The sequence below is a fragment of the Callorhinus ursinus genome, unplaced genomic scaffold (genome assembly GCF_003265705.2).
Source record: "Callorhinus ursinus isolate GAN/ISIS: 27379988/994484 unplaced genomic scaffold, GSC_fseal_2.0 scaffold28, whole genome shotgun sequence".
NCBI lineage: Eukaryota > Metazoa > Chordata > Mammalia > Carnivora > Otariidae > Callorhinus > Callorhinus ursinus.
The window spans coordinates 19,471,059-19,495,987 of record NW_027397090.1 but is presented as its reverse complement, the minus strand read 5'-3'; the positions used below and the strand labels follow the sequence as shown (position 1 = coordinate 19,495,987).

At 49.8% G+C, this 24,929-nt stretch overlaps 1 protein-coding gene across 8 annotated transcripts in view; it reads left to right on the top strand.

The window, feature by feature from the left end:
- The window catches only part of SPIN1 (spindlin 1), an 85,509-nt gene extending 61,043 nt beyond the window's left edge, over positions 1-24,466 (top strand). For 7 of the 8 annotated variants that reach the window (XM_073878208.1, XM_073878209.1, XM_073878207.1 and 4 more), the window contains 4 exons: positions 1,486-1,534; positions 12,738-12,991; positions 17,209-17,442; positions 20,988-24,466. In XM_073878208.1, coding sequence (XP_073734309.1) covers positions 1,486-1,534; positions 12,738-12,991; positions 17,209-17,442; positions 20,988-21,187 — 737 coding nt within the window. In that variant the 3' untranslated portion in view covers positions 21,188-24,466. The remainder of the gene's footprint in view (positions 1-1,485; positions 1,535-12,737; positions 12,992-17,208; positions 17,443-20,987) is intronic. The other variant, XM_073878211.1, reaches the window with a different exon arrangement.
- Positions 24,467-24,929: the final 463 nt, after the last annotated feature.

The window sequence follows — 24,929 nt, the reverse complement described above, 5'->3', positions numbered from 1 at the left end:
CGATAACTTTGCCCTGAAGTTAACTTGTGTGGTGTTAGCTACTGTACCATCCCTCTGTCTTGTCTCTGAATTGGTGCGTGCGGCGTATTCATGTTTGCTGGGATTCTCCGTGTCATTGGGCTGGAAGCTGCTTGGGCTGAATGTGTGCTGAGTGCACGGGTTCACCCACCGTCTTCCGTCCTGGCTCTGTGGTTTCTGACAATGAATCTGGAGTCAGTATTGCCTTTGTTTCCCTCCATTTGATGTGTCTTTCATTGTCCAGCTGTTTTAAAAGTATTTTATTGGTTGCTGGTTTTCGGAACCGTGATTAGGACATGCCCCGGCGTGGTCGTCTTTGGCGTCGGTGAGCTCCTGGCCACGTGCTTGCGCACTTACCTGCCATTGCTCCTTCCAGAGTTGTTGCTTCTTTCCCACGCCGTCCTCTCTGTCGTGGGTGCGGTTTACAGTGCGTCAGGCCACCAAGGCCATTCCCACCCCCGCTGTTCCCCGCCACCGGGGTCAGCGTCGCTGGTCTTGTGTCTGTGGGCCTGGGCCGCGGTTCACCACATCCCGCTCTTCATTTCAGATCCTGTGTTTTTCACCAGTTTCATTCCTGTCCTTTCTTCACATTTTTTTTTTTGTTTGTTTTGCTTTAAGTATTGTTTGTGTCTTCCTTTAACTATTTGAGCGTATTTATTACGGCACTTTTACCATTTTTGCCTGTTACTTACGTTGTTTTCCCACGGGGGTGTGGGGTCCAGTCTGCCGCTCCGCGTTGGGAATGTGGCATGTCGGGGCCCCGTTGCTGCCTTCTGGGTTTGTTCTGGTCCTCAGACGCCAGGATGGGCTGTGGCAGCTTTGATTCCTGGGGCTCCGTCAGCCTTCCTGCTGAGGGGCCACCTCTTTGTGGTTTTTACCTCACGGTTCAAGGAGGTGGCTCACTGGACTTTGAACACCATTCATGCCTTTCCACCCCCAGATGTTTGGAGGCCTCCGGCCCCCTCTCCTGCCAGCCCTGGCCTGGTTCTCAGCCTGGCGCACCCACCGGGTTCTTCTGGTTTCCCTTCTCCTCCCGGCGTCCACATGTTGCCCTCGGAGCACAGTCTGCGTCCCGCGCCGTGGTCCTGCCCCACCCGTCATCCCGATGCCTGGACCCGGGTGTCTCGCGCCTGTGGTGCTCCGATCGCGGGGGCAGGCCGCAGCTGCTGTAACGTCGTACTTCACGGCCAGATTGTCGCTCACGTCTCTGGTTTCTGTCCATGTGATTTTGGGCAGTTTTTTATGACTCATCTGGGGACATGAGCTGTTGGCCCTGTCATTTTATCTTCCCGAACTCCTTTTATCTCCTTTTTAAAAATTAGATAAACAGTGGGCTTTCTACATGTTGGCTGTTTATGGTTTATTTTCATTCATGCTTTATTTAGCAGTTTTTCAGAAGTTAATTTTTCCAAGTTCTGAAGTATTTTCTATCCAGTTTTTATTGACTTATATTCACTTCTCTTTTAGGCCATGCTGGTGTGTCTGCAAGCATGATGAAGAAAAGGACTTCCCACAAGTAAGCACCTCTGAAACTTGCTTTTAGATAGCAGGTTGTGGCCGTACGTGACGTGGGGTCTGAGATGCAGCGTGACGCCCTCTCCCCCGGGTTCAGGAGGTCTTGCCTCGCTGCATGTTGAGTACAGACCTGCAGCCGTGTCCCTTGTCCTTGGCCTGGCCTACGGCTGCCTAGGCCTGTCCTTCCACCTCTTAAAGCCTCTGGGCCCTGATTTCCCCTCCAGCTCAAAGGGGCTAGACTGACGGCAGGAAGTGTCCGTTTAGCCAGGAAGTGTCCGTTGAGGCGAGGGTGGCAGGTCGTGGTGAACCTCTCTTGCTTCTCTCCTTGGAAGGGCTACACGCTCTTGGCTTGCAGGTTCTTGTCTCCGATCTGCTGCTGGACAAGGAGCTCCTTGTGGACAGAGGCCTTCGGTCATGCTTGAGGGCCTGGCTAGCATGCTGACAGGTGCTCGCTCACTGCTTTATAACATTTTCAAATAAATGAAAAGCTTGTAATTTAGGGAACACATATACATGTTGGAAGATAATTAAAAAGCCATGTATTTTAAGTGACCAGTAGGTTATAAATCCTAAGTTCTATAGTACCAGAGTAAAGAAGGCACTTTTTCTCTCTTAAATCTTTGTGTATGACGTAGTTACATTTAAAAAGAAAGTTGAGATACTCTCTTGAATGATAATACTGTGCGTGTACTGAGTTACATTTAATAGATTTCACAAGTACCCACCAGGTTCTGCTTGCGCTACACTACCGGAAATCGCTCTAACGAACCAGTTCTGATTGTTTGGAGTCTTAATTGTAGACTTGTTAACTTTGGAAGACACCCTTTGACCCCAGCTAGCACCTTCCAAGCCTCTTGTTATAGCCGTTCTTTCCAAATTTTTCCTACTGAAAGGCTCGTAAGTACCCCTGCCACCACCCTGTGGGGTTGAAGAGCATAAGATCCCCATTCGTAATGGTTGGTGGTTGGTGCACACGTGCCTCCTGTTTCAGAGCACATGTGGACATATAACATAAATATTTATAATGCGTAGTTTAGGAAATGACCTGGAATAGAAAGGTGTGACGTTGAGGTGAGTATGTGTGTCCCTGAGGTTTGATAAAGCATTTCCCAGATTCCGTGGATTTGCCCATTACTAACATTCATGCTTCTGCCATATCCAGGGACCTGGTCATTCATGTACTGTCTCTCCCTCATTATCATACCACAGCATTACCGTAAACGGTAAACCATGTCTTGGCCCAAGTGGAAGATAACCAAACAAACACAAGCGTTAAATATTAGGTAATGATAGAAACGTAACTACAGTGGGGAAGAGGAGCAAGGCACACGTTAACTTTGCAAGACCAGAACAGTTCATGCAACATAGATTTTGCCATAATCTATGTTAAAATAAATGGCTTTAAGAATGTAATGTGCATTCAGTTTTATCCATTTTTACCCATTGCCAGGTGTCTAGGACTAGAACTTTCTTGACTCAGGATTGTGGGCATTGTTGGGTTTGTGCAAGGATTTCACGAGCCTCATCTGAAACACAATCACCTGTTAACTCCTGGCTCTGAGGTGGTGGTTATTTCTCCCCCCAGAGCACAAGGAATAAACACCTACCTTTAAAACTTTGCTGTTCATATGTGTGCCAGCTGAAGGCATCTGACCCCTGGGCTCTGCCGTGCAGGGAGCTTGACCTAGTGCTTATTTCCGTTGAAAGTAGAGGGCCGTGACGGAGTTACTCTGTAGCAGAGGGAGCTGGGAAGAAAGGAGAGGCTGTCGTTCCCACTCGCCTGTGTCTTCTCACCTCTGTGCACCTCTGAAGATGGTTGGAAACAAAGACCCACGATGCACAGGTCTGCACCGTTCACCATGGGTGGTGGTTGCTGGCTGCCTCTGGAGCGGCCCCTGCCCAGGAGCTGGTGCAAAGCAGGAAGCTGGATGGCTCAGCTGGGTGCCTTGGCACGTTCCTCCATCTGCCTGGCACCGTGCTTACCAGGCCTAAGAATCCTGATGTGGACCAGGACGATTCCTCTCCACAGGTGACATGTTTATGGAAACCACGTGGAAAAGCAGCCCTGGAGCCTCACTCTGCCCTCACCTGCCCTCACTGTGGCCCTCTGGTGAGCGAGTCAGGCATGCAGGCCTGACCCACGCCTCAGTCCGGGGAGGCTGAGCAGGAACGCCACGTGTGGACACCTCTGCTTGCTGGAGGGAGTCCCAGGCACACCCAGGAGATGCGTGCCGGCAGGGCCACCATCCCCGCGGAGACTGGCAGGACTCGGGGACTCGGGTCTGCCGTGTTGGAGCACCGCGGCACCCAGAAGCTGTGTAGCCGTGGCTTTTTTCTGCTTTTACAGTAAATGGAACAAGCTTACATGCCCCCTGCCATCCGGTCCCTTCACTGCATTTTGGGAACAAGTTGGTGACCGCCGTGTCCTGGCTTCTCAGGAGGTGGTTTGGGAAGTGCCTCGCAGTGGGCAGCCAGGGCTGCGCGGGTCCACACGACCTGCATTTCTTCCCGTACACACGGGACTGCACTGTGCGTGTGTTTTTTCCTCCTTATGGTTGTGTTCATAGCACTCTTCTCCAGCGTGCTGGATTGTCAGAATGCTGCAGGGAGTACGTGTAACGTACAAAATGGGGGTTAGCCGACCGCTTCAGGTTATCAGTAAGGCTTGTGGTCAAGCTATTAAATTTTGAAGTCAGAAGGTACACCCAGATTTTCACCTGCGTGGGGGGTCAGTGCCCCAGTCCCTGCTTTGTTCAAGGGTCAGCTGTGGTTTTTGAAGGGAAGGTATAGTTGGGGGACATCTAAGGTGAGTTTAGCTATAGTGGTTCTTTGTTTCAGTTTTCAAACGGAAATCTGGTTCTTTTTCGTCCCTAATTTGGATAGTGGATGCATTTCCGTTTCCAGGGTTTTGGTGTATTTCCCACTAACGCACATTTAGAGAATGGACCAGAGCTATTACACACTAAGTAGAGATATTTCCAGGGAGGGCTTTTCCGTTTGTTACGACAAAAGTCACTGATGGCGACAAGGACAGAGATGCTGCCGCCTCCTCTTCGTCGAGTCCCTGTGTGGCCTCCCTGTCAAGGAGGAACCCTGAGCCCTTTTATGCAGAGGCTAACGAGCTAGTCCGGGCTCCTACACGGAGGAGTGACTGAGTGAGGGCTCACAGATAGATCGGCAGGACTCTGTAGAGCATGCAGCGACCACACCGTGTGTCCATGGGGAACGCGTTCTGGTCTCCCGTCTGCAGAGTGGGGGCTGTCCGTGGTAAACACACAGACTAGGTGAGCAGTGGAGCCTGGTGCTGACTGCCTTAAACTGATCAAAACCTGGACGACTTCTTAATCAGCTTGTGAGGAACTGCTCTTCACACCAGTGAAGTGGGTAGCATTTTGGAAGGCCCTCGGCATTGGGAGGCTTCCGCGGACAACTCTTAGTGTGTAGACAGAGTAACGAGAGAACCCCTAGCGATTTGGGTGGAAGACAGACCCACTCCCTGTTGTTTTCATCTTGTCCTGTTAAGCCAGCAATGGTAGTGTGTGCTGCGGAACTTTTACTAAGCTGCACGTAGCAGAAAAGCAGTTTTTTCGTTCTTCTTGCTGGCGGGCATCTTGTAAAAAGAGAGCCCTTTTGATTTAATCCGTATTTTCTGCTGAAATCTGCGGGAACACAGTCAGGGAAGTGCTTTTCTAGGACGGGACTGGAGAGAATAAGGAAAGCATGTCAGTAATTAATGGACACAGCCACGTACACAGAGTGTGATAGGCATTTATTGGTTCATAGCAGCGTTGTGGTAGTTGAAATTTGATTGAAGAAGTGTGGTCCCTTTAACTTTTGGCTACCAAAATAAGCTACTCCAGTCCTGGGGGCTGTTTGGGGTGGGTCTCAGACATGGAGGGAGTCTGGGTAAACACTGGAAGGTCTTCCCATACAGAACTTCCTTTCTGGTCGACTGAACAAGTAGCGTGGTCAATTCAGAACTGACTTGAAGTATTGAAAGTGTTGAGCAAGGTACAGAAAGTCCCCTGCAGTTGAGCTCACCTTGTTGGGAACGTGGATGCATAGAAATTAGTGTTGGTTCTGAATCGTGCTCCCCAGGGGTGGTGCCTGGGGCAGAGTGCCCGGGAACCTGTTAGGTAAGGTCTGGTATCGTGGACTCCGGTCTGTGGGGCCGGCGTGGCCTTCCGCATGTGCTCCGGGTGGCCGCCTGCCCGTGGTTCCTCCGAGGCTCATCGGGGAGCTAAGCGGGTCGTGCTGTAGCAGTGAGAGCAGCTGCTGAGCGGCCGGCCCCCATCCACTCGCCCTTGAGGACACATAGCAGCTCACTGGTCCCTGAAACCAGTGTCAGAGATGGCTTCTGGAGATAAGCAGCGAGCCAAGTGATCGTAGGTGTTCACCTCTGGCCTCTCTACTTTACCCTTGAATCCTTCGGATGGTGACTCAGGGTGGCCTTGTCCTTGGCGCCCAGCTGCAATTCAGGCTACCTCCCCGGAGCCAAGTTTCTGGGCTTCTGTCTGCAGCCGTGCGGTGTGTCGGCCCAGCAAGTGGTTGTGGACAGCGCTGCAGACTCATTCCCCAGAATATATGGATTGAGAGCTGTTAAAAAACACATGTGTCCAGGGAGGACCTAAGTCAACATCACCACGTTTAGGAAGCCCTCATTTTAAATTAGAAAAGCTGTTTCCGTTGATAACATCCCATCTGCATGCTGTTCTTTGAACCACCCAGAGATGACCTGAGGGTGTGTCCCGATTCTGGACCTTCTCCGGGAATCGGACACGTTCCTCTTAGTTTGCTTTTATATGTACTGTTCCAGCTCGTGAAAATAAGCTTTTATTTTTATTACAGCTCTTGTTGATTTTTATCTAAATCAGCAATTAGCAATTAAAATAAGATTTAAGAACTTGTTTAGGGTATAATTTTTAACCTTTCTAGTTGTGAGCAATTTAAAGATTTTTAAAAAAATTTTTATTTATTTGACAGAGAGCACAAGCAGCAGGCAGAGGGAGAGGGAGAAGCAGGCTCCCCACTGAGCAGGGAGCCCGCGATGCGGGACTTGATCACAGGACCTGGAGATCATGACCGGAGCTGAAGGCAGACGCTTCACTGACTGAGCCACCCAGGCGCCCCTCTAGTTATGAGCAATTTAAAATGTACACAAAAATAGAGTAACATGTAATAAGTCCTGAGCTCTGTTAGCCAGCTTCAGCCATCATCAGTGTTTTGCCTGATAAAAGACACTAATACGATACACGAGTGTATCACTTGTTACCAAGGAAGTTCCAGACTTCGTCACCTGGTCCATGCTGGTTGGAAGAACCTAAATCAACTTACAAAGAACATATATTTGTGCACTCTTAATATGAAATAATATTTGATATTTTAACATGAATAAAGACATTTTAGAACACTCTTCTTCTGTAAGCCGTGGCTACAAGAGCCTTGGGCAGAGTCATGTCCCGGTAGTTGGGGAGCTTGACTTCGACTAGAAACACAAGTGTGTTACTCTAAGTACTCGTGGTTGCCTTTGGTGCTGCCATGGAGAGAATGATCTCTGTCACTTCTGCCTTTTCAGCCAGACTGCTGATGAATCTTCTTTTACTTCTTCCTTTAGAGCCAGGGACATGATGCCCCACAAGTAGAATTACCCCTGACTAAACGCACGCACTAGAAGTGAAGTTCGGAATTGAAACATGAAAATGTATAAATGTGTTTCTGTATATAGTTTCCTGCAGAAGTAAGATACTCATTGCATTAGTTTAGCAGTAATTAAACTAAAATTGTGCTTCATCTGCCCATAAAAATGAACTGCTTTTAAGTCATTGTAGGAAAATTTGAAAGCACAGGTGGACCCAGAGGAGGACAGCCTAAGTATTTCTAGTGCCGTTCTGGGATTACTCACAGCTGCTAGTACTGTACCGAATGTTTGAGAAGCCTTTTTTCTCCCTATCTGTGGGTAATTATGTGTGTAAGATTTTCATGTCATATTTTCTCCGTCTCTGATGGATTGAATAGCTGTGTAGTAGGAGCTGCTGCATCAGCGGGGCCCACGGTCAAACGTGCTATATCTCCAGTCTCCCGTCATGAACGGGGCTCAGAGTGTGGCAGCTGGGTCTCTGTCCACCACGTTGGATAAATTCCTGGATGTGGACTCACTGGGACAGCAGATTGCAGGGTCGGACGCTAGGAGGGCTGTGTCTGTACCATAAGCAGAGAGGATTGTACCTCGCCATAATTTGCATTAAAACAATTCCTCAGAATTTGCAGTTTTTGTTACTGAGCTGGAGAGTTCATCCTACCTCATCCTATTGGCAGGCCAGAACACTAGAAATCTCTGGGAGACCTAAAGTGTGTTGGGACAGATTTATGTAAAAACTAAGCTGAGCTGAGGAACTCTCTGCCACTTTGAGGAGAAAAGGAGGCCGTCCGAAGAGTGACCACCAGAGTAGACTCTGGAATCCACGCAGGTAGGAGACCACCAGGGCTGGTTACAGCCGAAGAGGAGAAACCAGCTTGCCTAGATGCTCGCCTGGCCCTGCTGCCCTCCCCAGGGTCTCTCCCTCAGCTCCTGGCCGCTCCACAGCCCCCTGCATCATAGCTGCGTGTCAGGTCCTGCCCGACGTCAGGGCTCACCTGGGCCCGAGGATGTGCTCCCCACCACAGATGCCGTGGCCCCAGCTTGCAGGTAACACGAGGGCCCCGGCACCCGGCAGGCACCTGAGGGGCACTGATGGCGCAAGAGATTGTCACAACGGAAGAGCTAACCGGGGATCCGCCGCCAGCAGACAAGGCCGACCCGCCGAGTCCATAGAGGAACCGGGGAAGGAGGCGAACATTACCCCCGATGTTGGGAGACTTGTTAATTGAAGAGACACCGTTGAAGAGAAGATCAAGCCATCAGTTTCTAGAAATTAAAGCTACTATGTAAGATACTCAGTAGATGGGCTAAAATTCAAGCCTATCTATTTTACCTGATTCAGGAACACTTGGTCTGAATTCTTTCTGGAAGGTGAGCAGCGTTGGGGAAAGGTGGACCGTGGAGGACACACCTGGAAACCCTGCGCCCCTCCTGCTGTGAAAGGGGTGGAGGGGGCAGGATCAAGAGCAAACACGGGAGATGATTCTGTGCCCCTCTCGCTAGATTGGTCCAGTGCCAGTTGAGGGGTAATGAAAAACACAAGTCACGGGCTCTGGTGACATTTCTGATTGGAGGAACAAAGAACATGCTAAAAGCAACTCAGAAAAAGCGGTCAAAAGGAAGAAGGATCGATTGGCACCTGACATCTGTAACTTGGAAAATGGGAGACAGTGAAAGTACTGTTTCCTGACACAGGCACTGAGGGGAGAAGGGTCTTGAAGCTGATGTGTGGACCAAGGTGGTTTGGGGACGTGGGCACCAGGACAGCGTCTGGAGGCTCGCAGGAACCTGTGCTTGCCTCTCTGAACCCCGTCTGCGTCACCACAGGGTGTATTTAGAAAAATAACATGTCCACGAGATGGAAATGTTACAAGAAGCAACAAAAATCTTTCCTTCCTTGTTTGTTTCTAAATAAGGTAATGTTTTAAAAAAGTTACTCAGATAATAACGAAATGAAAAATAACAATTTGGAGGAGCAGCCCAAATTCGCGCAGCGTCAGGTTGGGGTTACAATGTGCTGAGGTCTTTTGTTTTTGTTTTTGTTTTTTTTTTTTAAATTTTCCTCCTTTTACTAAGAATTTTTTGCTTATTTTTGGTCTTGCTAGAGCTAGGAAAGAGAAGGCATAGGTTTTGATTAATTGTAGGTTTTAGTAGAAGAACGTTAGGTCTAAATGCAGCACTTCAGAGGTTAGAGGTAGCTTCTGTAAGACCAGAGCTACGCCACGTGCGGGGCACAGAAGCCTCCGTCATCCCAGCTGCACAGACGAAGGGAGACACGGGTGATGACACAGTGTTGCACAGAGACACAGAGCAAGATGCTGGACCTGCCCAGGCGTCCCGTGGACAGCAGCAGGACTTGGGGCTTCCAGCTCCCTTAACGAAGACAGAGGGAAGGACCGCTGTGTTCCGGGGTAAAGGGTGCAGGGGCCGCTTTGGAGAGGACCACCCAGCAGCTCTGAGTCCCTTGTGGCACCCCGGGGAGGGAGGGGGCCTGTGCTGCTGCTGGACACAGCCAGGCAACATGGCGGTGCACGGTGCCCCGCTCCCTCCTCAGGAACAGCTGCGGGGCCACAGCAGAGCGCCTCTCGCGAGTGTACAAGGGGTGCAGGGCTGAGCGTGCTGCTCTGCCTCTCCAGCTGACCCTCTGTGCCGTCACTGGCCAAGTTTAGGGTGGTTTTGTTGAGAATCATGGTTAATAGAAGATGTCCTGCCTCAGAGTCTCGGATAGAAACTTTCCCGGCTGTGGTCTGTATTCTCCAAGGAGACAGGACAGGTGATGATTGTGTGTGTGTGTAGGTGTGCGTGCACACGCACAGACATACATTAGAGCCCAGGGAAGAGCTGGTGTTGTAGCTGCAGTCCGAGGGAAAATTGCACCTTCCTGTGAGAACACTTTTTCTTAAGACCTTCAACTGATTGGATGAGGCCCACCCACGCTGTGTGGGGGCCATCTGCTGATTTCCATGTCTTTCTGGAAGAGTGCCTTCACAGAAAACACCTGGGATAATGACTGACCACATACCCGAGTACCGTGGCCCAGCCACGTTGACACTGGCGTGGATGCTGTGTTGGCCTGTAATTTTGGTAGCGATGGTGGAGCGTTTGTGTGAATCACCGAAATGCTGCACAGGACTGCATTCCTTCCTCGCTGGGGTTTGGGAGCCAGCCCCTCCCTCGCTGTGCAGAAAGCCTGACCCCGTACACAGTATGCATCACTAAGACTTCTGCCTGAACGTCCCAAGAAGTAGGTGATGGATCGGTGGAGGAGAAATGCCATGCTAGCAAGATTCCGGCCATTTTCCTGCACGGCGCGCTTCCAGGGTCTGTGAAGAGGCCTGAGGTTCGTGGTCGTTGGGGTTGAGCATTGTTTGTAGCTGCAGGGCACAGTCGGTGCTGCGCGGTGCTGGCCTTTTCCTCGGCACCGAGCTGCACGCTGCAGGGTCTGGGGGCCTCTGGGGGCTCCTTGCTGTGAGCATCTGTCAGTCCAGCTCTCACTCCCTTCTCCGCATCAGATGAGGGGCCGTCGGTCTCAAATACTCTTTGTCCAGCTCTGTCCAGAGGTTGCTTTGTCTTTTCCTCCCTGCAGCCCGCAGTTGTGCGCCCCTCTTTCCCATTCCCCGAGTTTGTGCAGTTGGAGGAGGTGCTCCCAGCCTGCGGTCAGCCTCTGTGGGAACTCCCGTGACTCCTCGGGAGGCACTGGCGAGGACGTTGTTCCCGGGCCTTGGAGGTCAGCGGGGAGCCCTCGGCTCACGTTTCCTCCTGAGAACCTTAACCCCGCCGCTCTCTCGTCTGGTGGCCCAGCGTCACCGTCACATTCCCAGTTTTCCCCACACGTGATGGGGTCCTTCCGCCCGGGCGCCCACAAGACACTCTGTTCCCTGAAGCCCCTTTGTTTCACTAGGATGTTAGTGTCTGTGGTTGGGGGTCTGCTTTCCCGGGGCGGCCTGTGCACACGTCCGTCTTCCGTTTCGGGGGAGTTGTCTTGCGTTGTGTTGGCGCGTCCTTCTGTCCACGGAAGCTGGAGTTGGTGTCTGCCCCTTTCTTTCCGTGACGGTTCTGCCCCCGCCGCCCCCTGTCTTCTCTCCCAGGCGCACCCCACGGAGTCTGTTGGCCGGGTTCCTCCGGTTTAGTCCTCACTTCTGGTGCTTCTGTGTCTCTCCTTCCCTGCCCTGACCCCTGTGCTGTGCCTGACACTGGGCAGGTTGTCTTTGCACGTGCCTCCCTCCCGGTGCTGTTGGGAGGCCCCGTGTGTGAGGAGGGCCGGGGCTCCCTTGACGGCCGTCCTCCCTGCCGAGCTCGGAGCTCCTCTGTGTCCGTGAGGCCAGTGTGGGGTGTCTCCACCGTCCCTTCTGAGGCCCACCTCCTTTGTCTCCTGCGGCGCCATCCTGCAGGGAGCTGGGTTTGCTGGGTGCCTGCCGAGCCTTGTGGGGGGCGGGGAGCCGGCCCGTGGTTTCTCCTGTCCTCACAGCCCTGCACGAAGCCCCAGGACCCCTCTTCAGCCCGATGTGAGACGGTTTCCTCCTGGGCCCTGCCCCCTCTGCTAATCCGGCCTCATCGGGCAGCCATGGTTTGCCGGACCCTGTTTGTCTCACAGAAGCACCGGGTTTACCAGACTCCACTACTTGATGTACATACCTCTGTAGCTTTACATATTATAGCCAACAATAAATTGTTTTTCTTTTCAAGTTTGTGTGTACGCCGCTCGCTGATTACTTGCCCTCATGGTGCAGCAGCTGAGAGCTTTCTGACCACCAGATGTTCTCGCGGAAGCGCAGGCAGGGCATGGCCCTGGCCCTCAGCTTGTATTCACGCCCAGCCCGGTCCCTTGTGTGCAGACTCCTAGGCGGAACCAGGATTCCTTCCCTGATCCCAGGACCCATGTGTACTCCTTGTAAACATCGTGTGTAGATTTTTTTCAGTTAATGATCTGGGAAGACTGTGGTTTGGTGTTGCAATAATTTTTACATTAAGTATCTGTACAAACGCAAGTGTGTAAGATTCTATGTTTTCTAGAGAGAACTGATGGTACAACGTGGGGATGCCAGCCAGCCTGGACTACAGGCTGGGGGGATGGGAGAAGAAGCTCAGTGTATTGTTTCTTCTCACTGATGAAGGTGGGGGCTTGTGGCGTGGGCCCTGGAGTGGGTGAGATGGAACGTTTGCACATTGCCCAGTTGGACGAGGAGCGGGTTCATGGGATGTGTCAATATTTCACGCGCTCAGCCCTTCTCTTTCTGTGGGGTCATTGTGAATTGACTCATCAGAGGGAACGTGAATGCTGACAACGCTGTGCTCGTGCTCGGGATGAGGGCTGAAGTTGCCACCGGCAGTGGTGCTCTTCCCGTCCACAGTGCGTGCCTGGGGAGCCCTGTGGCCAGCACGCCGTGTGCACACGTGGTGACCCCGAGGGCTCACCCGGAGGCTCCTGGACCGGGACTGTGGCACCATTAGCTGTGGCGTGGGCCTGGGATAACCCGTAGGAGAGCATGCTGGCTAGCGGTAGTGTTGGATAGAGGGGCGCGTACTTCTGAGATGATCCCTTACGTGTGTATATGTGTGAATGCAGAAAACATCGGAGCAGTGTGGGGCCGAGCAAACCTGTTTCCCAGCCCCGGCGGAACATCGTAGGCTGCAGGATTCAGCATGGGTGGAAGGAGGGGAGTGGCCCTGTCACCCAGTGGAAAGGAACCGTTCTGGACCAGGTGCCTGTAAATCCTTCTTTGTATCTTATAAAATACGATGGATTTGACTGTGTTTATGGACTAGAACTTAATAAAGATGAAAGAGTTTCTGCGCTCGAAGTCCTCCCTGATAGAGTTGGTAAGTTCTCTTTATTATTTGTGCATTATATGCTTTAAAAATGATTATTGAAATGGATGCTTTTTGATTATTGTTTTGCATTATTGGTATTTTTATTTTTACTGGAGTGCAAGCACTCCAGATACATAATTAAGTCACTAAAACCACAGTTCAAGGAACTGTGAGGGATATAAAGATGTATGAAGTTACTGCTGAAGAAATTGACAATCTGATAATGTCTAACATGGTTATTTCCCACATTTTGCTCACTGTTCATGTGGACTCTGATGGGTAAGAATATTTTCTCATTAGCTCAAATATGCTATGTAGTTATTTCATCCGATTATAGTAGCTTATGCCTTTATTTTAGAATCCTTATGTGAAGTATATCTCACAGTGTGTGTTATTACATAAGTGATTGTTGCCCTTTCAGCCACAATTCAGGCTGCCAGAACCCGTGGGCTTGAATACGCATTCTTCAGGGTTGTTTGCACAGTGACTGGGGAAGTGAGCAGCCCTTTCTTTTTTGAAGTGTCATACAAATGTGTTTCACCTTGATAACCTAGTTTCTTAAGGCGTAAGGTGTCAGTTAATAATAATGACTGATTGTATCTTTAAGAATAAAATAAAATGTTATTGTTATGGTCAGCAGGATGCATGCATGTTACACCTTACTTTCTTCAGCGTGTTCACTTGGAAATGTTTTCTGACAGCCTTGCTGCTCATGCACGAGCGCTGGTTTATGCTTTTGGGATGGTCTTTAGAAGCCTCTGAGTTAACAGACCCAGTCCCGGCAGAGGTGAACTTGGAGGCGTAGAAGCGTGGGGTCGGGTTGTCGGGAGAGGGAGCTCTTCAGTCCCTCTGTCCCCTTTGTTTTTGCCACTGTGCTCTTGGGGCCCACGTGCTTCCCCAGCATGTTAACTCTGTGCCAGAGCAGCATGTATTTTGTTGGTGTTCCCTTTGGATAGCAGTGCTACGTCTATATTCATCCTGTGTAAACGCAGCTCACTTCTCACCGGAGTCTTGCTTTCCGTCTTCTTTATCCATTTATGAAAGGTGACTCATTGCGCAGTGTTGCATTTCTGGCTTCTGTCACATCTAACTATTCTCTGGGCCACTGGACCTTGTCTCTTCCTCCTGAGGCACATCCTCAGCTTCTTCTTGATCTTGACGTTCGCCCATTTCCAACGTAAGAAGTGCACATTGAAGAGTCTTACTTGCAGGTCTTAAAAAATGTCCAAACCTTCATGTCCATTGTTTGTAGGAAGTAATTATCATAATACTCTTCTTCTGACCCAGAGGTTTAGTCTGCATCTCTTCTGGGGCGAGACTGTCAGCCCACGTGAGATTTACTGCATTTTGCTGTGTGTCCTGTGCCCGTTTTCCTGAGTTCTTCTGCCTTTGTAAGGACAAAAAAAGTCCTTTTATCTTGGTAAAAACATGGTTTGACCAAACCCAAATACCCCCAAATCTGTAAGTATCTCTGGTGATGGACTTCAGAGTTGCCTAATGTTTTTCTTTGTAGTTCCCAGCAGGAGACGGGGGTTGCTTTTGTAAACAGCAGAGCATTTTGAAAAGGAAATCCAAAGGCTTCTATACAAACCAGCAGTAGATCATGTGCTGACTCTATGGTTTGCCTTGCCATACCGCAGTCTGGAAGTTCTGTGGCCTTCACTTAACACTCCATGTGGGAAGGCGGCAGCGTTGCATAACTCAGCAAACAGTCATCTTCTGTGTGGGACCAGACTGTGTGTTGGTAAAGGATCCATTTGAAGACTGACAGATTGTTTTATTTTGGTGGGGGAAAAAAAAACAACACGTGACCTGAAATTTACTGCCTTGACCATTTTTAAGTGTCCGTAATTCAGCTAGTGTTAAGTGCATTCACACTGCTGTGGAGCAGATCTCCAGATCTCTTCATCTTGTCAGTCTACAGCTCTGTCCCCATTAAACAGCAGCTCCCCTCCCCGGCCCCCGCCTCCACGCTTCTACTCTGTTTCCATGAAGTCGGTCATGTTCCATACCTCCGAAGCGGGACTGTAGAGTACATGTCTTCCTGTGATGGGGTGCTTCCTCAGCACGGTGTGCTCAGGGCTCGCCGAGTCTGGCCGGTGGCAGCATCTCCTTCCCTTTGAAGGCTGTGTTGACACTGCGTGGTACCTGTGCGCCTCTCCATCCGTGGACGGACCCCTGGGCTGCTCCCACCGTTGGGCTGCCATGGTGCTGCCATGAACGTGGTGGTCGGATACTTCTCCGGGCCCCTGCTTTCCTTTCCCTGGAGGAGAGTCCCAGAAGTGGAATCCCGTGTTGGATTTTTCTGAGGAGACTCTGTGCTGTTTTCCACAGTGTGGGTAGCATTTTGCGTTTCCAGCCGCAGTGCACAGGGCTGCAGTTTCTCTACCATGCTCACCAGCCCTTGTCCTTCACTGTGGGCTTGGGTTTGCATTTCTCTGACGATTAGTCGTGTCGGGTATCTTCTTACGTGCTTTTCGGCCATTTATCTGTCATCTTTGCAGGAATGCCTATTCGGGGCCTTTGCCCAGGTTGTAGTTGGGTTCATTAATTTTTGTTGCTGCTGAGTTGTAGGAGTTCTGTACATGTTTTGGAGAGAGTGAGTTTTCATGTGACAGTGTGACAGGTTTGCTGGTAAGGATTTCCGATTCTGCACCGCAGTTCACTGCTGAAGAGCTGTTAACGTCACATGGTAGCTCTGCAGTTTCCCGAAAACACTAACAGAAGACTCCCTTTTCAGCAGCAGGTCTTTGTGAAGCTGGATTTTGTACATCACCCCAAAGAGCATGTGACAGGTTGAATGGAGAAGCAGACAGGAGAGTCTGCATATCCTTCTATAAAGCTGGGCATCCGAAATGTAAAACCACACCACACTGCCGACTGAGTTTTTATTAGAAAGTATAGTTATTTTTCATTAGAAATACATTATGTGGATTTGTCATTTATAATTTTTAACATACTGGATTTTGATAGTTATTCATATAAAGAAGGGCACTTTTAGATCCTCAGAAATTTTTGAGCACACTGTACAGGAGTCCAGAGATTGGAAAGTTTGAGAACTTTCGAAACTAGTAGGCTTTGCTTTAGTGCAGTGGGGAGTTTTATGTAATTTTGGAGAATTACTGCATATGTAAGTGGAGAGAACCACCATATGTGTTTACAGTGTCCTTCTGATAAAATTGGGTAACAGTATCTTTAGCAAGAAATTACAATCTGTGTTCCTTTGAATTTTATTTTAACAGAAATAGAAGCACTTGCGAATGAGTAAAATAGAAGTGCTAATTGTTTTTAAAGACATTTGTCTAAAACGTGGGGACCAGAGAAAACTTAAAATCATTAGGATCCTCCGTAATTTTCCCAGTATTAATAAAAGGAAGGCTGTGATTTTCCGCCTGCCTCTTAAAGAACACAGAACAGGACTGAGGATTAGTTTGTACGGCAGGTGTTGATGCCCTGTGATCTCCGTGTTGGGAAGCAGACAGGAAGGGCCCTGCTTTTGTCCACGGTGTCTGCACGTGGTGGCTGGTGTCATTAGGGAAGACAGTGGGAGGAGGCAACAGGTGGCTGGTGACCCCGCAGACGGGGAGCCTGGTGGGGAGAAGGGAGAGGCCCGGTGGGGGCAGGGGCAGGCCAGGAGGGGAGGCTTGCAGGCTCAGGGAAGCAATTTGTTCTTCACATGACCAAGCGGAAGCACTGGGGCATTTCGTGTCAAAGCGCAGGCTGGTGTGACCGCCATGAGGCACGGTCTGGTCGCCGTGGGAACCAATGTGGACGTGAGAGTAACCTCTCAGGCCTGGCATGGCTGCATTGCATAATTTTTATCCCTGGCGTGTGGTTCCGTAGGTGTTAATAAGAGGGAAGGTGAGTGAGCATGCGTGGGAAGGCTCCTGTTTTGGAATTCTGCAACAAGGCGGTCATTAACCGCGACACATAAAGTAACTGTTAATACCAAAACACACACTGTACCTCCGACAAACCATTGAAGTTCCATTTTAGACAAAATACCAAGGGCAGAGGAGTTTAGGAAGACACACAGAAGAACAGCAGGTTCTCTCAGGAGCTGACTTGGGACAACAGTGCCCGTGGGATCCTGTGGTCTGGGCCCCGCAGGGGTGCTGGTGTGGTGCGCGGACAGCCCTTCAGGCCGCCCCCTTGCATGAGCTCAGTCTTCACGGTACGTACCCAGTAAAACCCCGTGTGAACCGTTGTTTGCTTCTTGTCCCCAGCGACCTCTCGAATCAGCGATGCACACCTGGCCGACACGATGATCGGCAAGGCGGTAGAGCACATGTTTGAGACGGAGGACGGCTCCAAGGACGAGTGGAGGGGCATGGTCCTAGCACGCGCCCCCATCATGAACACGTGGTTCTACATCACCTACGAGAAGGACCCTGTCTTGTACATGTACCAGCTCTTAGATGATTATAAAGAAGGCGACCTTCGCATTATGCCCGATTCTAGTAAGTGTGTATTGACAGCCTTTATTTCTGTTGATTCCAGAGGAACTTGACTTTTAGAACGAGATGTTTGATGAACTGTTTTGTAGATGTATCTTGTTTTGATTACTAGGGTCAAGTGATTATTCTTTGAGTCCTGCACCAAGCATAAGTTGTGAAACTTTGCACCTTTTGCCAAGTAGATGTGCTGTTCTGGGCTGTGGACTTGGCACGGGTGGAGTATGGTGGGCCTCTCTTGTGTGGCTTCCTTCAGTCAGCTCAGCATTTTCAAGGCTCCTCGTGTTGTGACGTGTGTTAGTGCTTTATCTCTTCTCATGCCAAATATAGCGGCACTGTGTGCACATGTGTTCATCTGTCCACGGATGGGTGTGTGGGTTGTCCACCTCTTGCTGATTATGAAGGATGCTGTGGTAAACCCTTGTGCGCAGGTTTCTGAGTGGATGTTTTCAGTTCTCTTGGGTGCAGGGCTGGGATTGATGGGTCTGTGTCACTGTTGAATTGTTTGGGGGACCCCTGCAACCTTCTCCACGCGCATTGACCGTGTGTGAGGGTTTTGACACAAATACATGTTAACTGACGTTTTCGCTCTAGCCGTCCTTGTGGTTGCAAAATGCTATCTCATCGTGGGCTTGGTTTGCATTTCCCTGATCACTAAAGACGTCAGGCATCCTTTTGTATGTTACTGGCCATTTCCGTGTCTTTTTTTAAGATTTTATTTATCTGTTAGCACAGAGGGAGAGGGCGAAGCAGGCTCCCCACTGAGCAGGGAGCCTGATGTGGGACTCAGTCCCAGCACCCTGAGATCATGACCTGAGCTGAAGGCAGACGCATCACCGACTGAGCCGCCCAGGTGCCCCCGGTTCTGTGTCTTCTTCGGAGAGAAGTCTGTCAGAGTCTGGGTCTCTCTGCAGGTCTCCTGACCCATGTAGGATTTACAGACACTTCCTCTTATTCTGTGGGTTTCTGTTCACTTTCTTGGTGGTGCTCTTTGAAGCATAGAAGTTTTTAATTGTGATGAAGTCCAATTTGTTTTTTCTTTTGTAACTCGTGCTTTCATTTTGGTGTTGGGTCCAAGGCCATAAACGATGCACCTCTTCGTTTTCTTCTGCGAGTCTTAATAGGTGTTGCTCTTACATTTTGATCTTTCGATACATGTTGAGTTAATTTTTATGATGTGGTGGAAGGGTTCCCCTTCATTCTTGTGCACATTGTCTGAGCACCATGTTGTGGAAAGACTGTTCTTTCCTTCCTGGGTGGTTTTGGCGCCCGTGGTGAAAGGGAGCTGGCTGCAGATGGATGGCTGTGCTCCTGTCTGTGGGGCACGTGCTGTACTCGGTCACACGGCTCTGAAGTGGAGGTGCTGAGTCCTACTTTGTTCTTTCTCAGAATTGTTTTGACTCTTCTGGGTCCATGGCAATTTCGTGAATTTTGAAATCAGTTTGTCAGTCTCTGCAAAGAAGTCAGCTGGGATTCAGATGGGGATTGTGCTGAATCTCTGATCATCTTGACACTGTGAAGCCTTCTGACCCAGGAGCACGGATACTTTTCCACTTATTGAGAGTTAAAGATTTCTATTAACAGTGTCTTGTAGTTTTCAGAGTATTAGTTTTGTACTTCTTTTTTGTTAGGTTTATTCCTAAATGTTTTGCTCTTTTTGATGCTGTTATAAATGGAATTATTTTCTTTCATTTTTGGGTAAGCCTGTTCTTTTTTAAACTACTCCATAGCCTTTCCTCCAGCACAGGGTTCCCTGGGCCTGGACGGGGTGACGGGCAGATGCTCGATACGCGAGCGGGTGTCAGCATGTCTTCTTGGGGTCTTCCATCAACAAGTCAGGCAGTGAACCTGCTTTCACAGTGCTCATCTGGCCCTGACTCTCCGCCCTCTATTTTTGTCTTAGGCTTTTCTTCATAAATCTGTAAAGGGAAGTGTTTATATGGGCAGGAATTTAATGATCAGGAGAGTGTTTCTTAAAAGCATTTCTCCAGTCTGCATGCAGTTGATTTTTGACTTTTTTGTAGAGAAAGCTCCGCAGTGAGAACTGTTGGCCTTGCTTGGGAAAGCGCAGGGGCGTTGGGACCGCCCGCGGTGTCTCCCGGGCTCCTCACCCACCCGCGCTCCTCACCCACCCGCGCTCCTCACCCACCCACTAAGTGGTTTAGCGAGTGTGGAAGTGTGGCGGCCATGGGAGATGCTGCCCTGGTGCCGGGAGCTCGCAGGGGCCTCCGTGTAAGGCCCTTGCATCTTGGCTCAGTTGTGAAATGCCCAGCCGTCGCGTCTTTGGAATGCTCTCTAAACAGGCAGCACCCCGAAAGCATGGTGGGCTGGTGCCGCTGCCAAGGAAAGAGCAGTTTTGAAGAGAGGACTTGAGCTTCGGGTTCGACATCACTTTCCTGCTCAGGGGAACTGAGGACCACTAGACTCGGGCTTGTGGCCGGCGGCATGCATGACGTCAGCACCGGCGGTCAGAGAGGCGGGGTTAGGGTTGTGTCCCCGTGAGGGACAGACGCGTGCTCAGGGCCACAACAGGCTGTGTGTGAGGGTTGGGGTGCTCTGCGAGCGGCGTGAGCACAGGCGGCCTGGGGTAAAGCAGGACCCACCACCCCCGGGGGCACCTGGAAGCCCTCTGCTGCTCCTTGGAAAAGAGCTCGCCCCATGCACGACCTGCAGGGGTTTCTTGAGAGAGGGTGGTAGCCACCCAGCCAGCCCATCCCCCTGCCCCTCGGGTCTGCTGCTGGAGGGGGGTTTTGCTCTGGTTTCTGTGCTCCGAGAACACCTTGTAGCCCCTGCCGGCTCAGGGCAGCGTTCTCCGGCGGGCAGGCTTTGCTGGGGGCCGTCTGAGAAGCGCGGGAGCCTCCGCCATCCCGGAGGTCCTGTCGTGGTTAGTCTGGGCAGGGGTTCGCTCGGCACTTGTCTTCAGAGCACAGGAAGTCTTACTCGGAAGCCGGGATAGGAAGACCATGTGTGCTGCAGTGAACGTGGGGAGAAAGAAGCTTTCAGGAGTCACAGGAAAAAGACCAGGCGTGTGTTGAAGAGAATGGCGTATTCTGTGTCCCAGGAGGTATCGTCTGCTTACAAGGCCTGTTTCCAAGTCACTCCAGCTTACTCTGGAAGTTCTGTGCATCTAGGCTTTTCCGTGGCCTTTCCTTTTGCTTCACCCTCTCAGATGGTGTCGGTTGTAATTAAACACAAGCCACGGGGATTTCTGGTTATGATTTTCAAAATCCTTGACATGCCTACATCCTGGGGCGGGGGCGGCAGCACACTGTTTTTGTAAATAAAGTTTTATTGGCACACAGCCACACCTCTCATTCCTGCACCCCCTCTCGGCTGTTCTCACAGGCCTGCCGGGACCGAGCAGCTGGTGCAGAGACCATATGTCCTCGAGCCTCTGGCCCTTGAAGGAAGAGTGGCCTGACTTTTGCTCTAGATAATTAGGATGAATCCAGATGTTAACGTTTTAAAAAACTATTATTAAAATAGACATGTGAGTTGGTACATACGTAAAAATTGACTTTAAATTCTTTCTTCTCTCCTCTTTAATGCAGATGATTCTCCTCCAGCAGAAAGGGAACCGGGAGAAGTTGTGGACAGCCTGGTAGGCAAACAGGTGGAGTATGCCAAAGAGGACGGCTCTAAAAGGACTGGCATGGTCATTCATCAAGTGGAGGCCAAACCGTCTGTCTATTTCATCAAGTTTGATGACGATTTCCATATTTATGTCTACGATTTGGTGAAAACATCCTAGATGTCATCATGAACTTGGCCAAATTTGTGGAACTATTAAATGTATAATTTGTAGACATAAAGACTTGATTGCTTTCCAGTTTAATGAAAGCTTAAATGTCCCTGCGAACCCACAATCTCTGCCAGCAGAACTGGTTTTGTTCTGAATAGTACAGATTTATGTGAACACAAAGCATTTTGTGTAAGGAACTCCTTCCTCTTATGAGAAGTCTCTGTGTCTGGAGGGGAGTTAGGGCAAGTTTGGTAAAGTTAAGCTAGCGTTGCGGTCGTGTAGACTGGGCTGGATCGCCCCCAGCTCCCCGGCACTGTAGTTCTCCCCGTCTGCTGCCACACTGCAAGCTTAGCCTGGTACTGTTGGTACCGCCTTCTTTGTTGAGACGTATGCACCTCGCTCTCCCTGTCCACATCTGTGTGTGTCCATAAGCACCACACACACACACACACACACACACACGCGCACATGCACGCACGCACACACACTTCCTTGGCAGTCCGTTCTCTGTGGATTGGGGCGGGGGTTCAGTAATACTCTCCAGTTAACAGGAGTGCTTGTCCTGAGTCAGTCCAATTTCGTATATTACTGCTGTTTATTTAAAAGTAAATGTGGGCACAGGAGACACATAAGGACATTCGGCGTGTTTTGGAAGTCAGAAGTTCAGACACCTTTTTAGTCTGGAGTCTTTAAACCATGAGTCCAAATAGGAATCATTTGTGAACAGTTGCTGGACCCACATTAGAATTTAACAAAACAGGAATCTGGGTAAAAAGCTGCCTTTAATTTCTAAGCTTTGTAAATTTTTGTTTACATTTTTTATCCTAAGTACTTTTTTTGTTTTAAAGCAAAGCCCAGGCACTTGGTCCACACGGTGTGATGCCGGTGTGTTTTGGACGGCACAGCTGGTCCATTAATTTGTACGCTCGGCAGCCTGGATTCTAGTGCGTGGATTTGAGAGGTTAACAGTGCATCAGTGGTTTATGTGTATGTGGTAAGTTCCTGGCAGAGCCTAGTGCTTTGATATTAGAAATACAAGTTTGGGAGTGGCGTTGCTGCCTTCTGGCAAGTTCTCTGGGACACTTTTATTTTTATTACTGTTCTTACTGATACATGGTTGTGGTCAGAAGGCTTTTCCCCGCAGAGGATATCTAGACACATAACAGCCTGCATCCCCTGACACCTTCTGTGGTGCTGGGCGGTCTCGGCTCCCCGTGTGCTGCTGATGTGGACTCTTCCGTCATTGCGCTAGCTTCTGGGTGTGACTGTGGCCCTTGGCCACACAGCCCTTTCGTGGCTTGCTCCTGCGAGGTTGTTTTGACCAAAATAGAACTATAGATGTGGTTGGGGTGGTGGCGACACGGCCATCTGTCACTTTGTTTTGGATGAGCCCTGATGGTTTGAAAGCCAGGAGAGAGGCAGTATGGGAATCCAGTCTCTTGTGGAGGTTGGAAAGCTTGCCTCAGTGTTGGGCAGCAGGCTGAATGCACACGTTGTCAGCCAACTACCAGCAGTCCGTGTGGCCTCTGTCGTGGCTGTTCTCAGTATTGGAGATTCTGTCGTTGGTGACCTCGCTGCGCATGGTCCGCGTTGGTGGCCCGCTTTGCCTTCCGGAAGGCTGTGCATTGTCATGCTCTTGGGCGGTGACCTCGCGCTCAAGAAGTGCAGCGCCTCACCTCGGGCAGCAGGGGGAGCTTGTCCGGCTCTGCGCTTCTCTCTGCGGTGAGTGCCTGGTCTCACGCTCCTCCTGCTTGAACAGGCGTCGTGCAGCACGTCTGTCTGGCTCTGGTCAGAGTCCCTGCATGCCAGTCTCCAGGCTGAGCCCGGCTCCCCGAGCGCAGGCGGGATGCGTGTGCCCTGAGAGTGGGGGTGTCTGGCGTGTGCACTGTGCGAACGTGGCGCAGTGGCTTTGGACTGAAAACCAGTGTTCTTTGGAAGTATCCTGAGGGTTGGGTCAGTGGAAACCTTTCCAGCCTCACTTAATGACTTGCATTGTGGCTTTCCTGCGAGCACCTGTTGCACCTTCAATACCACATGGTCTGCCACTCTCCAGACGAATGTGACACGTCATGATCACCGTTAGTTTCATCATTGTTCCATTTGTTGCTTTAGGAAAAGGAAGGGGAAGGGGAAGGGGCTTTTTGTTGTTTTCCTTTTTTCCCCTGGTCTCTTTTCTTTTGGTGGCTTAACCCACACTTGCTCGGTGACTGATTCCACTCCCTCGCCCGGTACTTCAGGCTTCGTTCTAGGCTCACGTTTCAGATCTGCATGCATTGCTTGCCTTTTCCTGGTATCAGAATGTTGGTTCCTCGTTCGAGGAGCCCAACATGAGTTTCCAAAATTATCGTGGGACTTGTGAGTGCACAAGCCCTGAACCTGTATAAAATGTCCCGGCCTTCCTCACTGACCTGCTATCGTGTTCCCGTGTCGTGTGCGTGTGACGTCCGGCTGCCACGTGAAGCTTCCGAGGAGAACCTTAAACGCAGACCATCCTTTTTTGCATGCTCTATTCTAAGTAGGATGTTCAATGTAACTAACTGAACTTGCATGTGAAAGATATTTAGGTTTTTTGTTTTCTTTGTTTTTATTTGTTTTCAGTTCTCTGTATATTGCTTCCTGTGCCGTTGTAGTGGTGGTAGGATGAAAATGCGCTGGTGGCACCACGCAGTGCCGGCAGAGGGTGGTTCCCCAGCTCTGTCTGTCGTGCAGCATTTGAAGGGACTGTGCATGCTCGAAGCGCTCGCAGTCACCTCTAAGCCAGAGTTCATTCCTATTCCTCTTTTACGTGCCAAACCCTGAAGTGCATTGGGCTCGAATCTCTGAGCGCTCTGGACCCATTAGAAGACTGTTCTGATTGTCACAAATTGTAGTGCCTGAAAACATGCGTAAGCTGATTGTCTTAAAAAAAAAAAAAAGAAAGAAAGAAAGAAAGTTCTCCAAAGACAAAACAGGAACAATTATTATAACAAATAATTATGGTCGAAATGTCTGTGGTTCCTTGGAAATGCTGCGCTTTTTGTATTTCCACCATTAGTGCGGTGTGAGCGGATGTGTATAGTTCAGAGGTCTTCGTGTTCGCATCTTACAATTAGGTAAATGACCTCATCTTTCAGGCTTGAATTCATTTTTAATTTTAATTTTATTTTATACAATGTGTAGACCGTTCCCTGTTCTCTGCATTTAGAAGTATAAACAATATAAATCTGTTAATTCTGTAAGTAATTTTTATAATTATGATGTAACTCTATCCTATCCTTAAAACATTTAAAATAAACCCTTTATGTGCAACTTCTGACTGTAAATTTTGTGCTCATGAGCAAAATGTGATGTGTTAAACCTGCTTCTGGAAGTTCTTTAAAGTTTACTTTAAGATTTTAAGTAACCTTTTCCCCTCTCCACCACATGTAAACCGTCCAGTGCACGCAGAACCGGAAGGAGGTCGAACTTCTCCTCGCATATGTTAACACTTGGTCGTCCCCAAAGGGAGAGGGGCAGTGAGCGGTGTCCTAGAGCCATTCTGTGGTGGATTGCCATTAAGGAGAAAACTTATCATAAAATTTTAAACTTGATTATTCTAAATAGAATTAAATAATGTGCATTTTATACTTTCACATCTAGTTTTGCTTTATATACTGCCTGTAATGTTGTTAGTACTCAAGCACCCACGCGCGAGAGTGTAGGGAAGATCTCTCTCTGTTTCCCGGTGGTGGGATGAGGAAGCGACTGTCACGCCACTGATGGGTGCATGTTC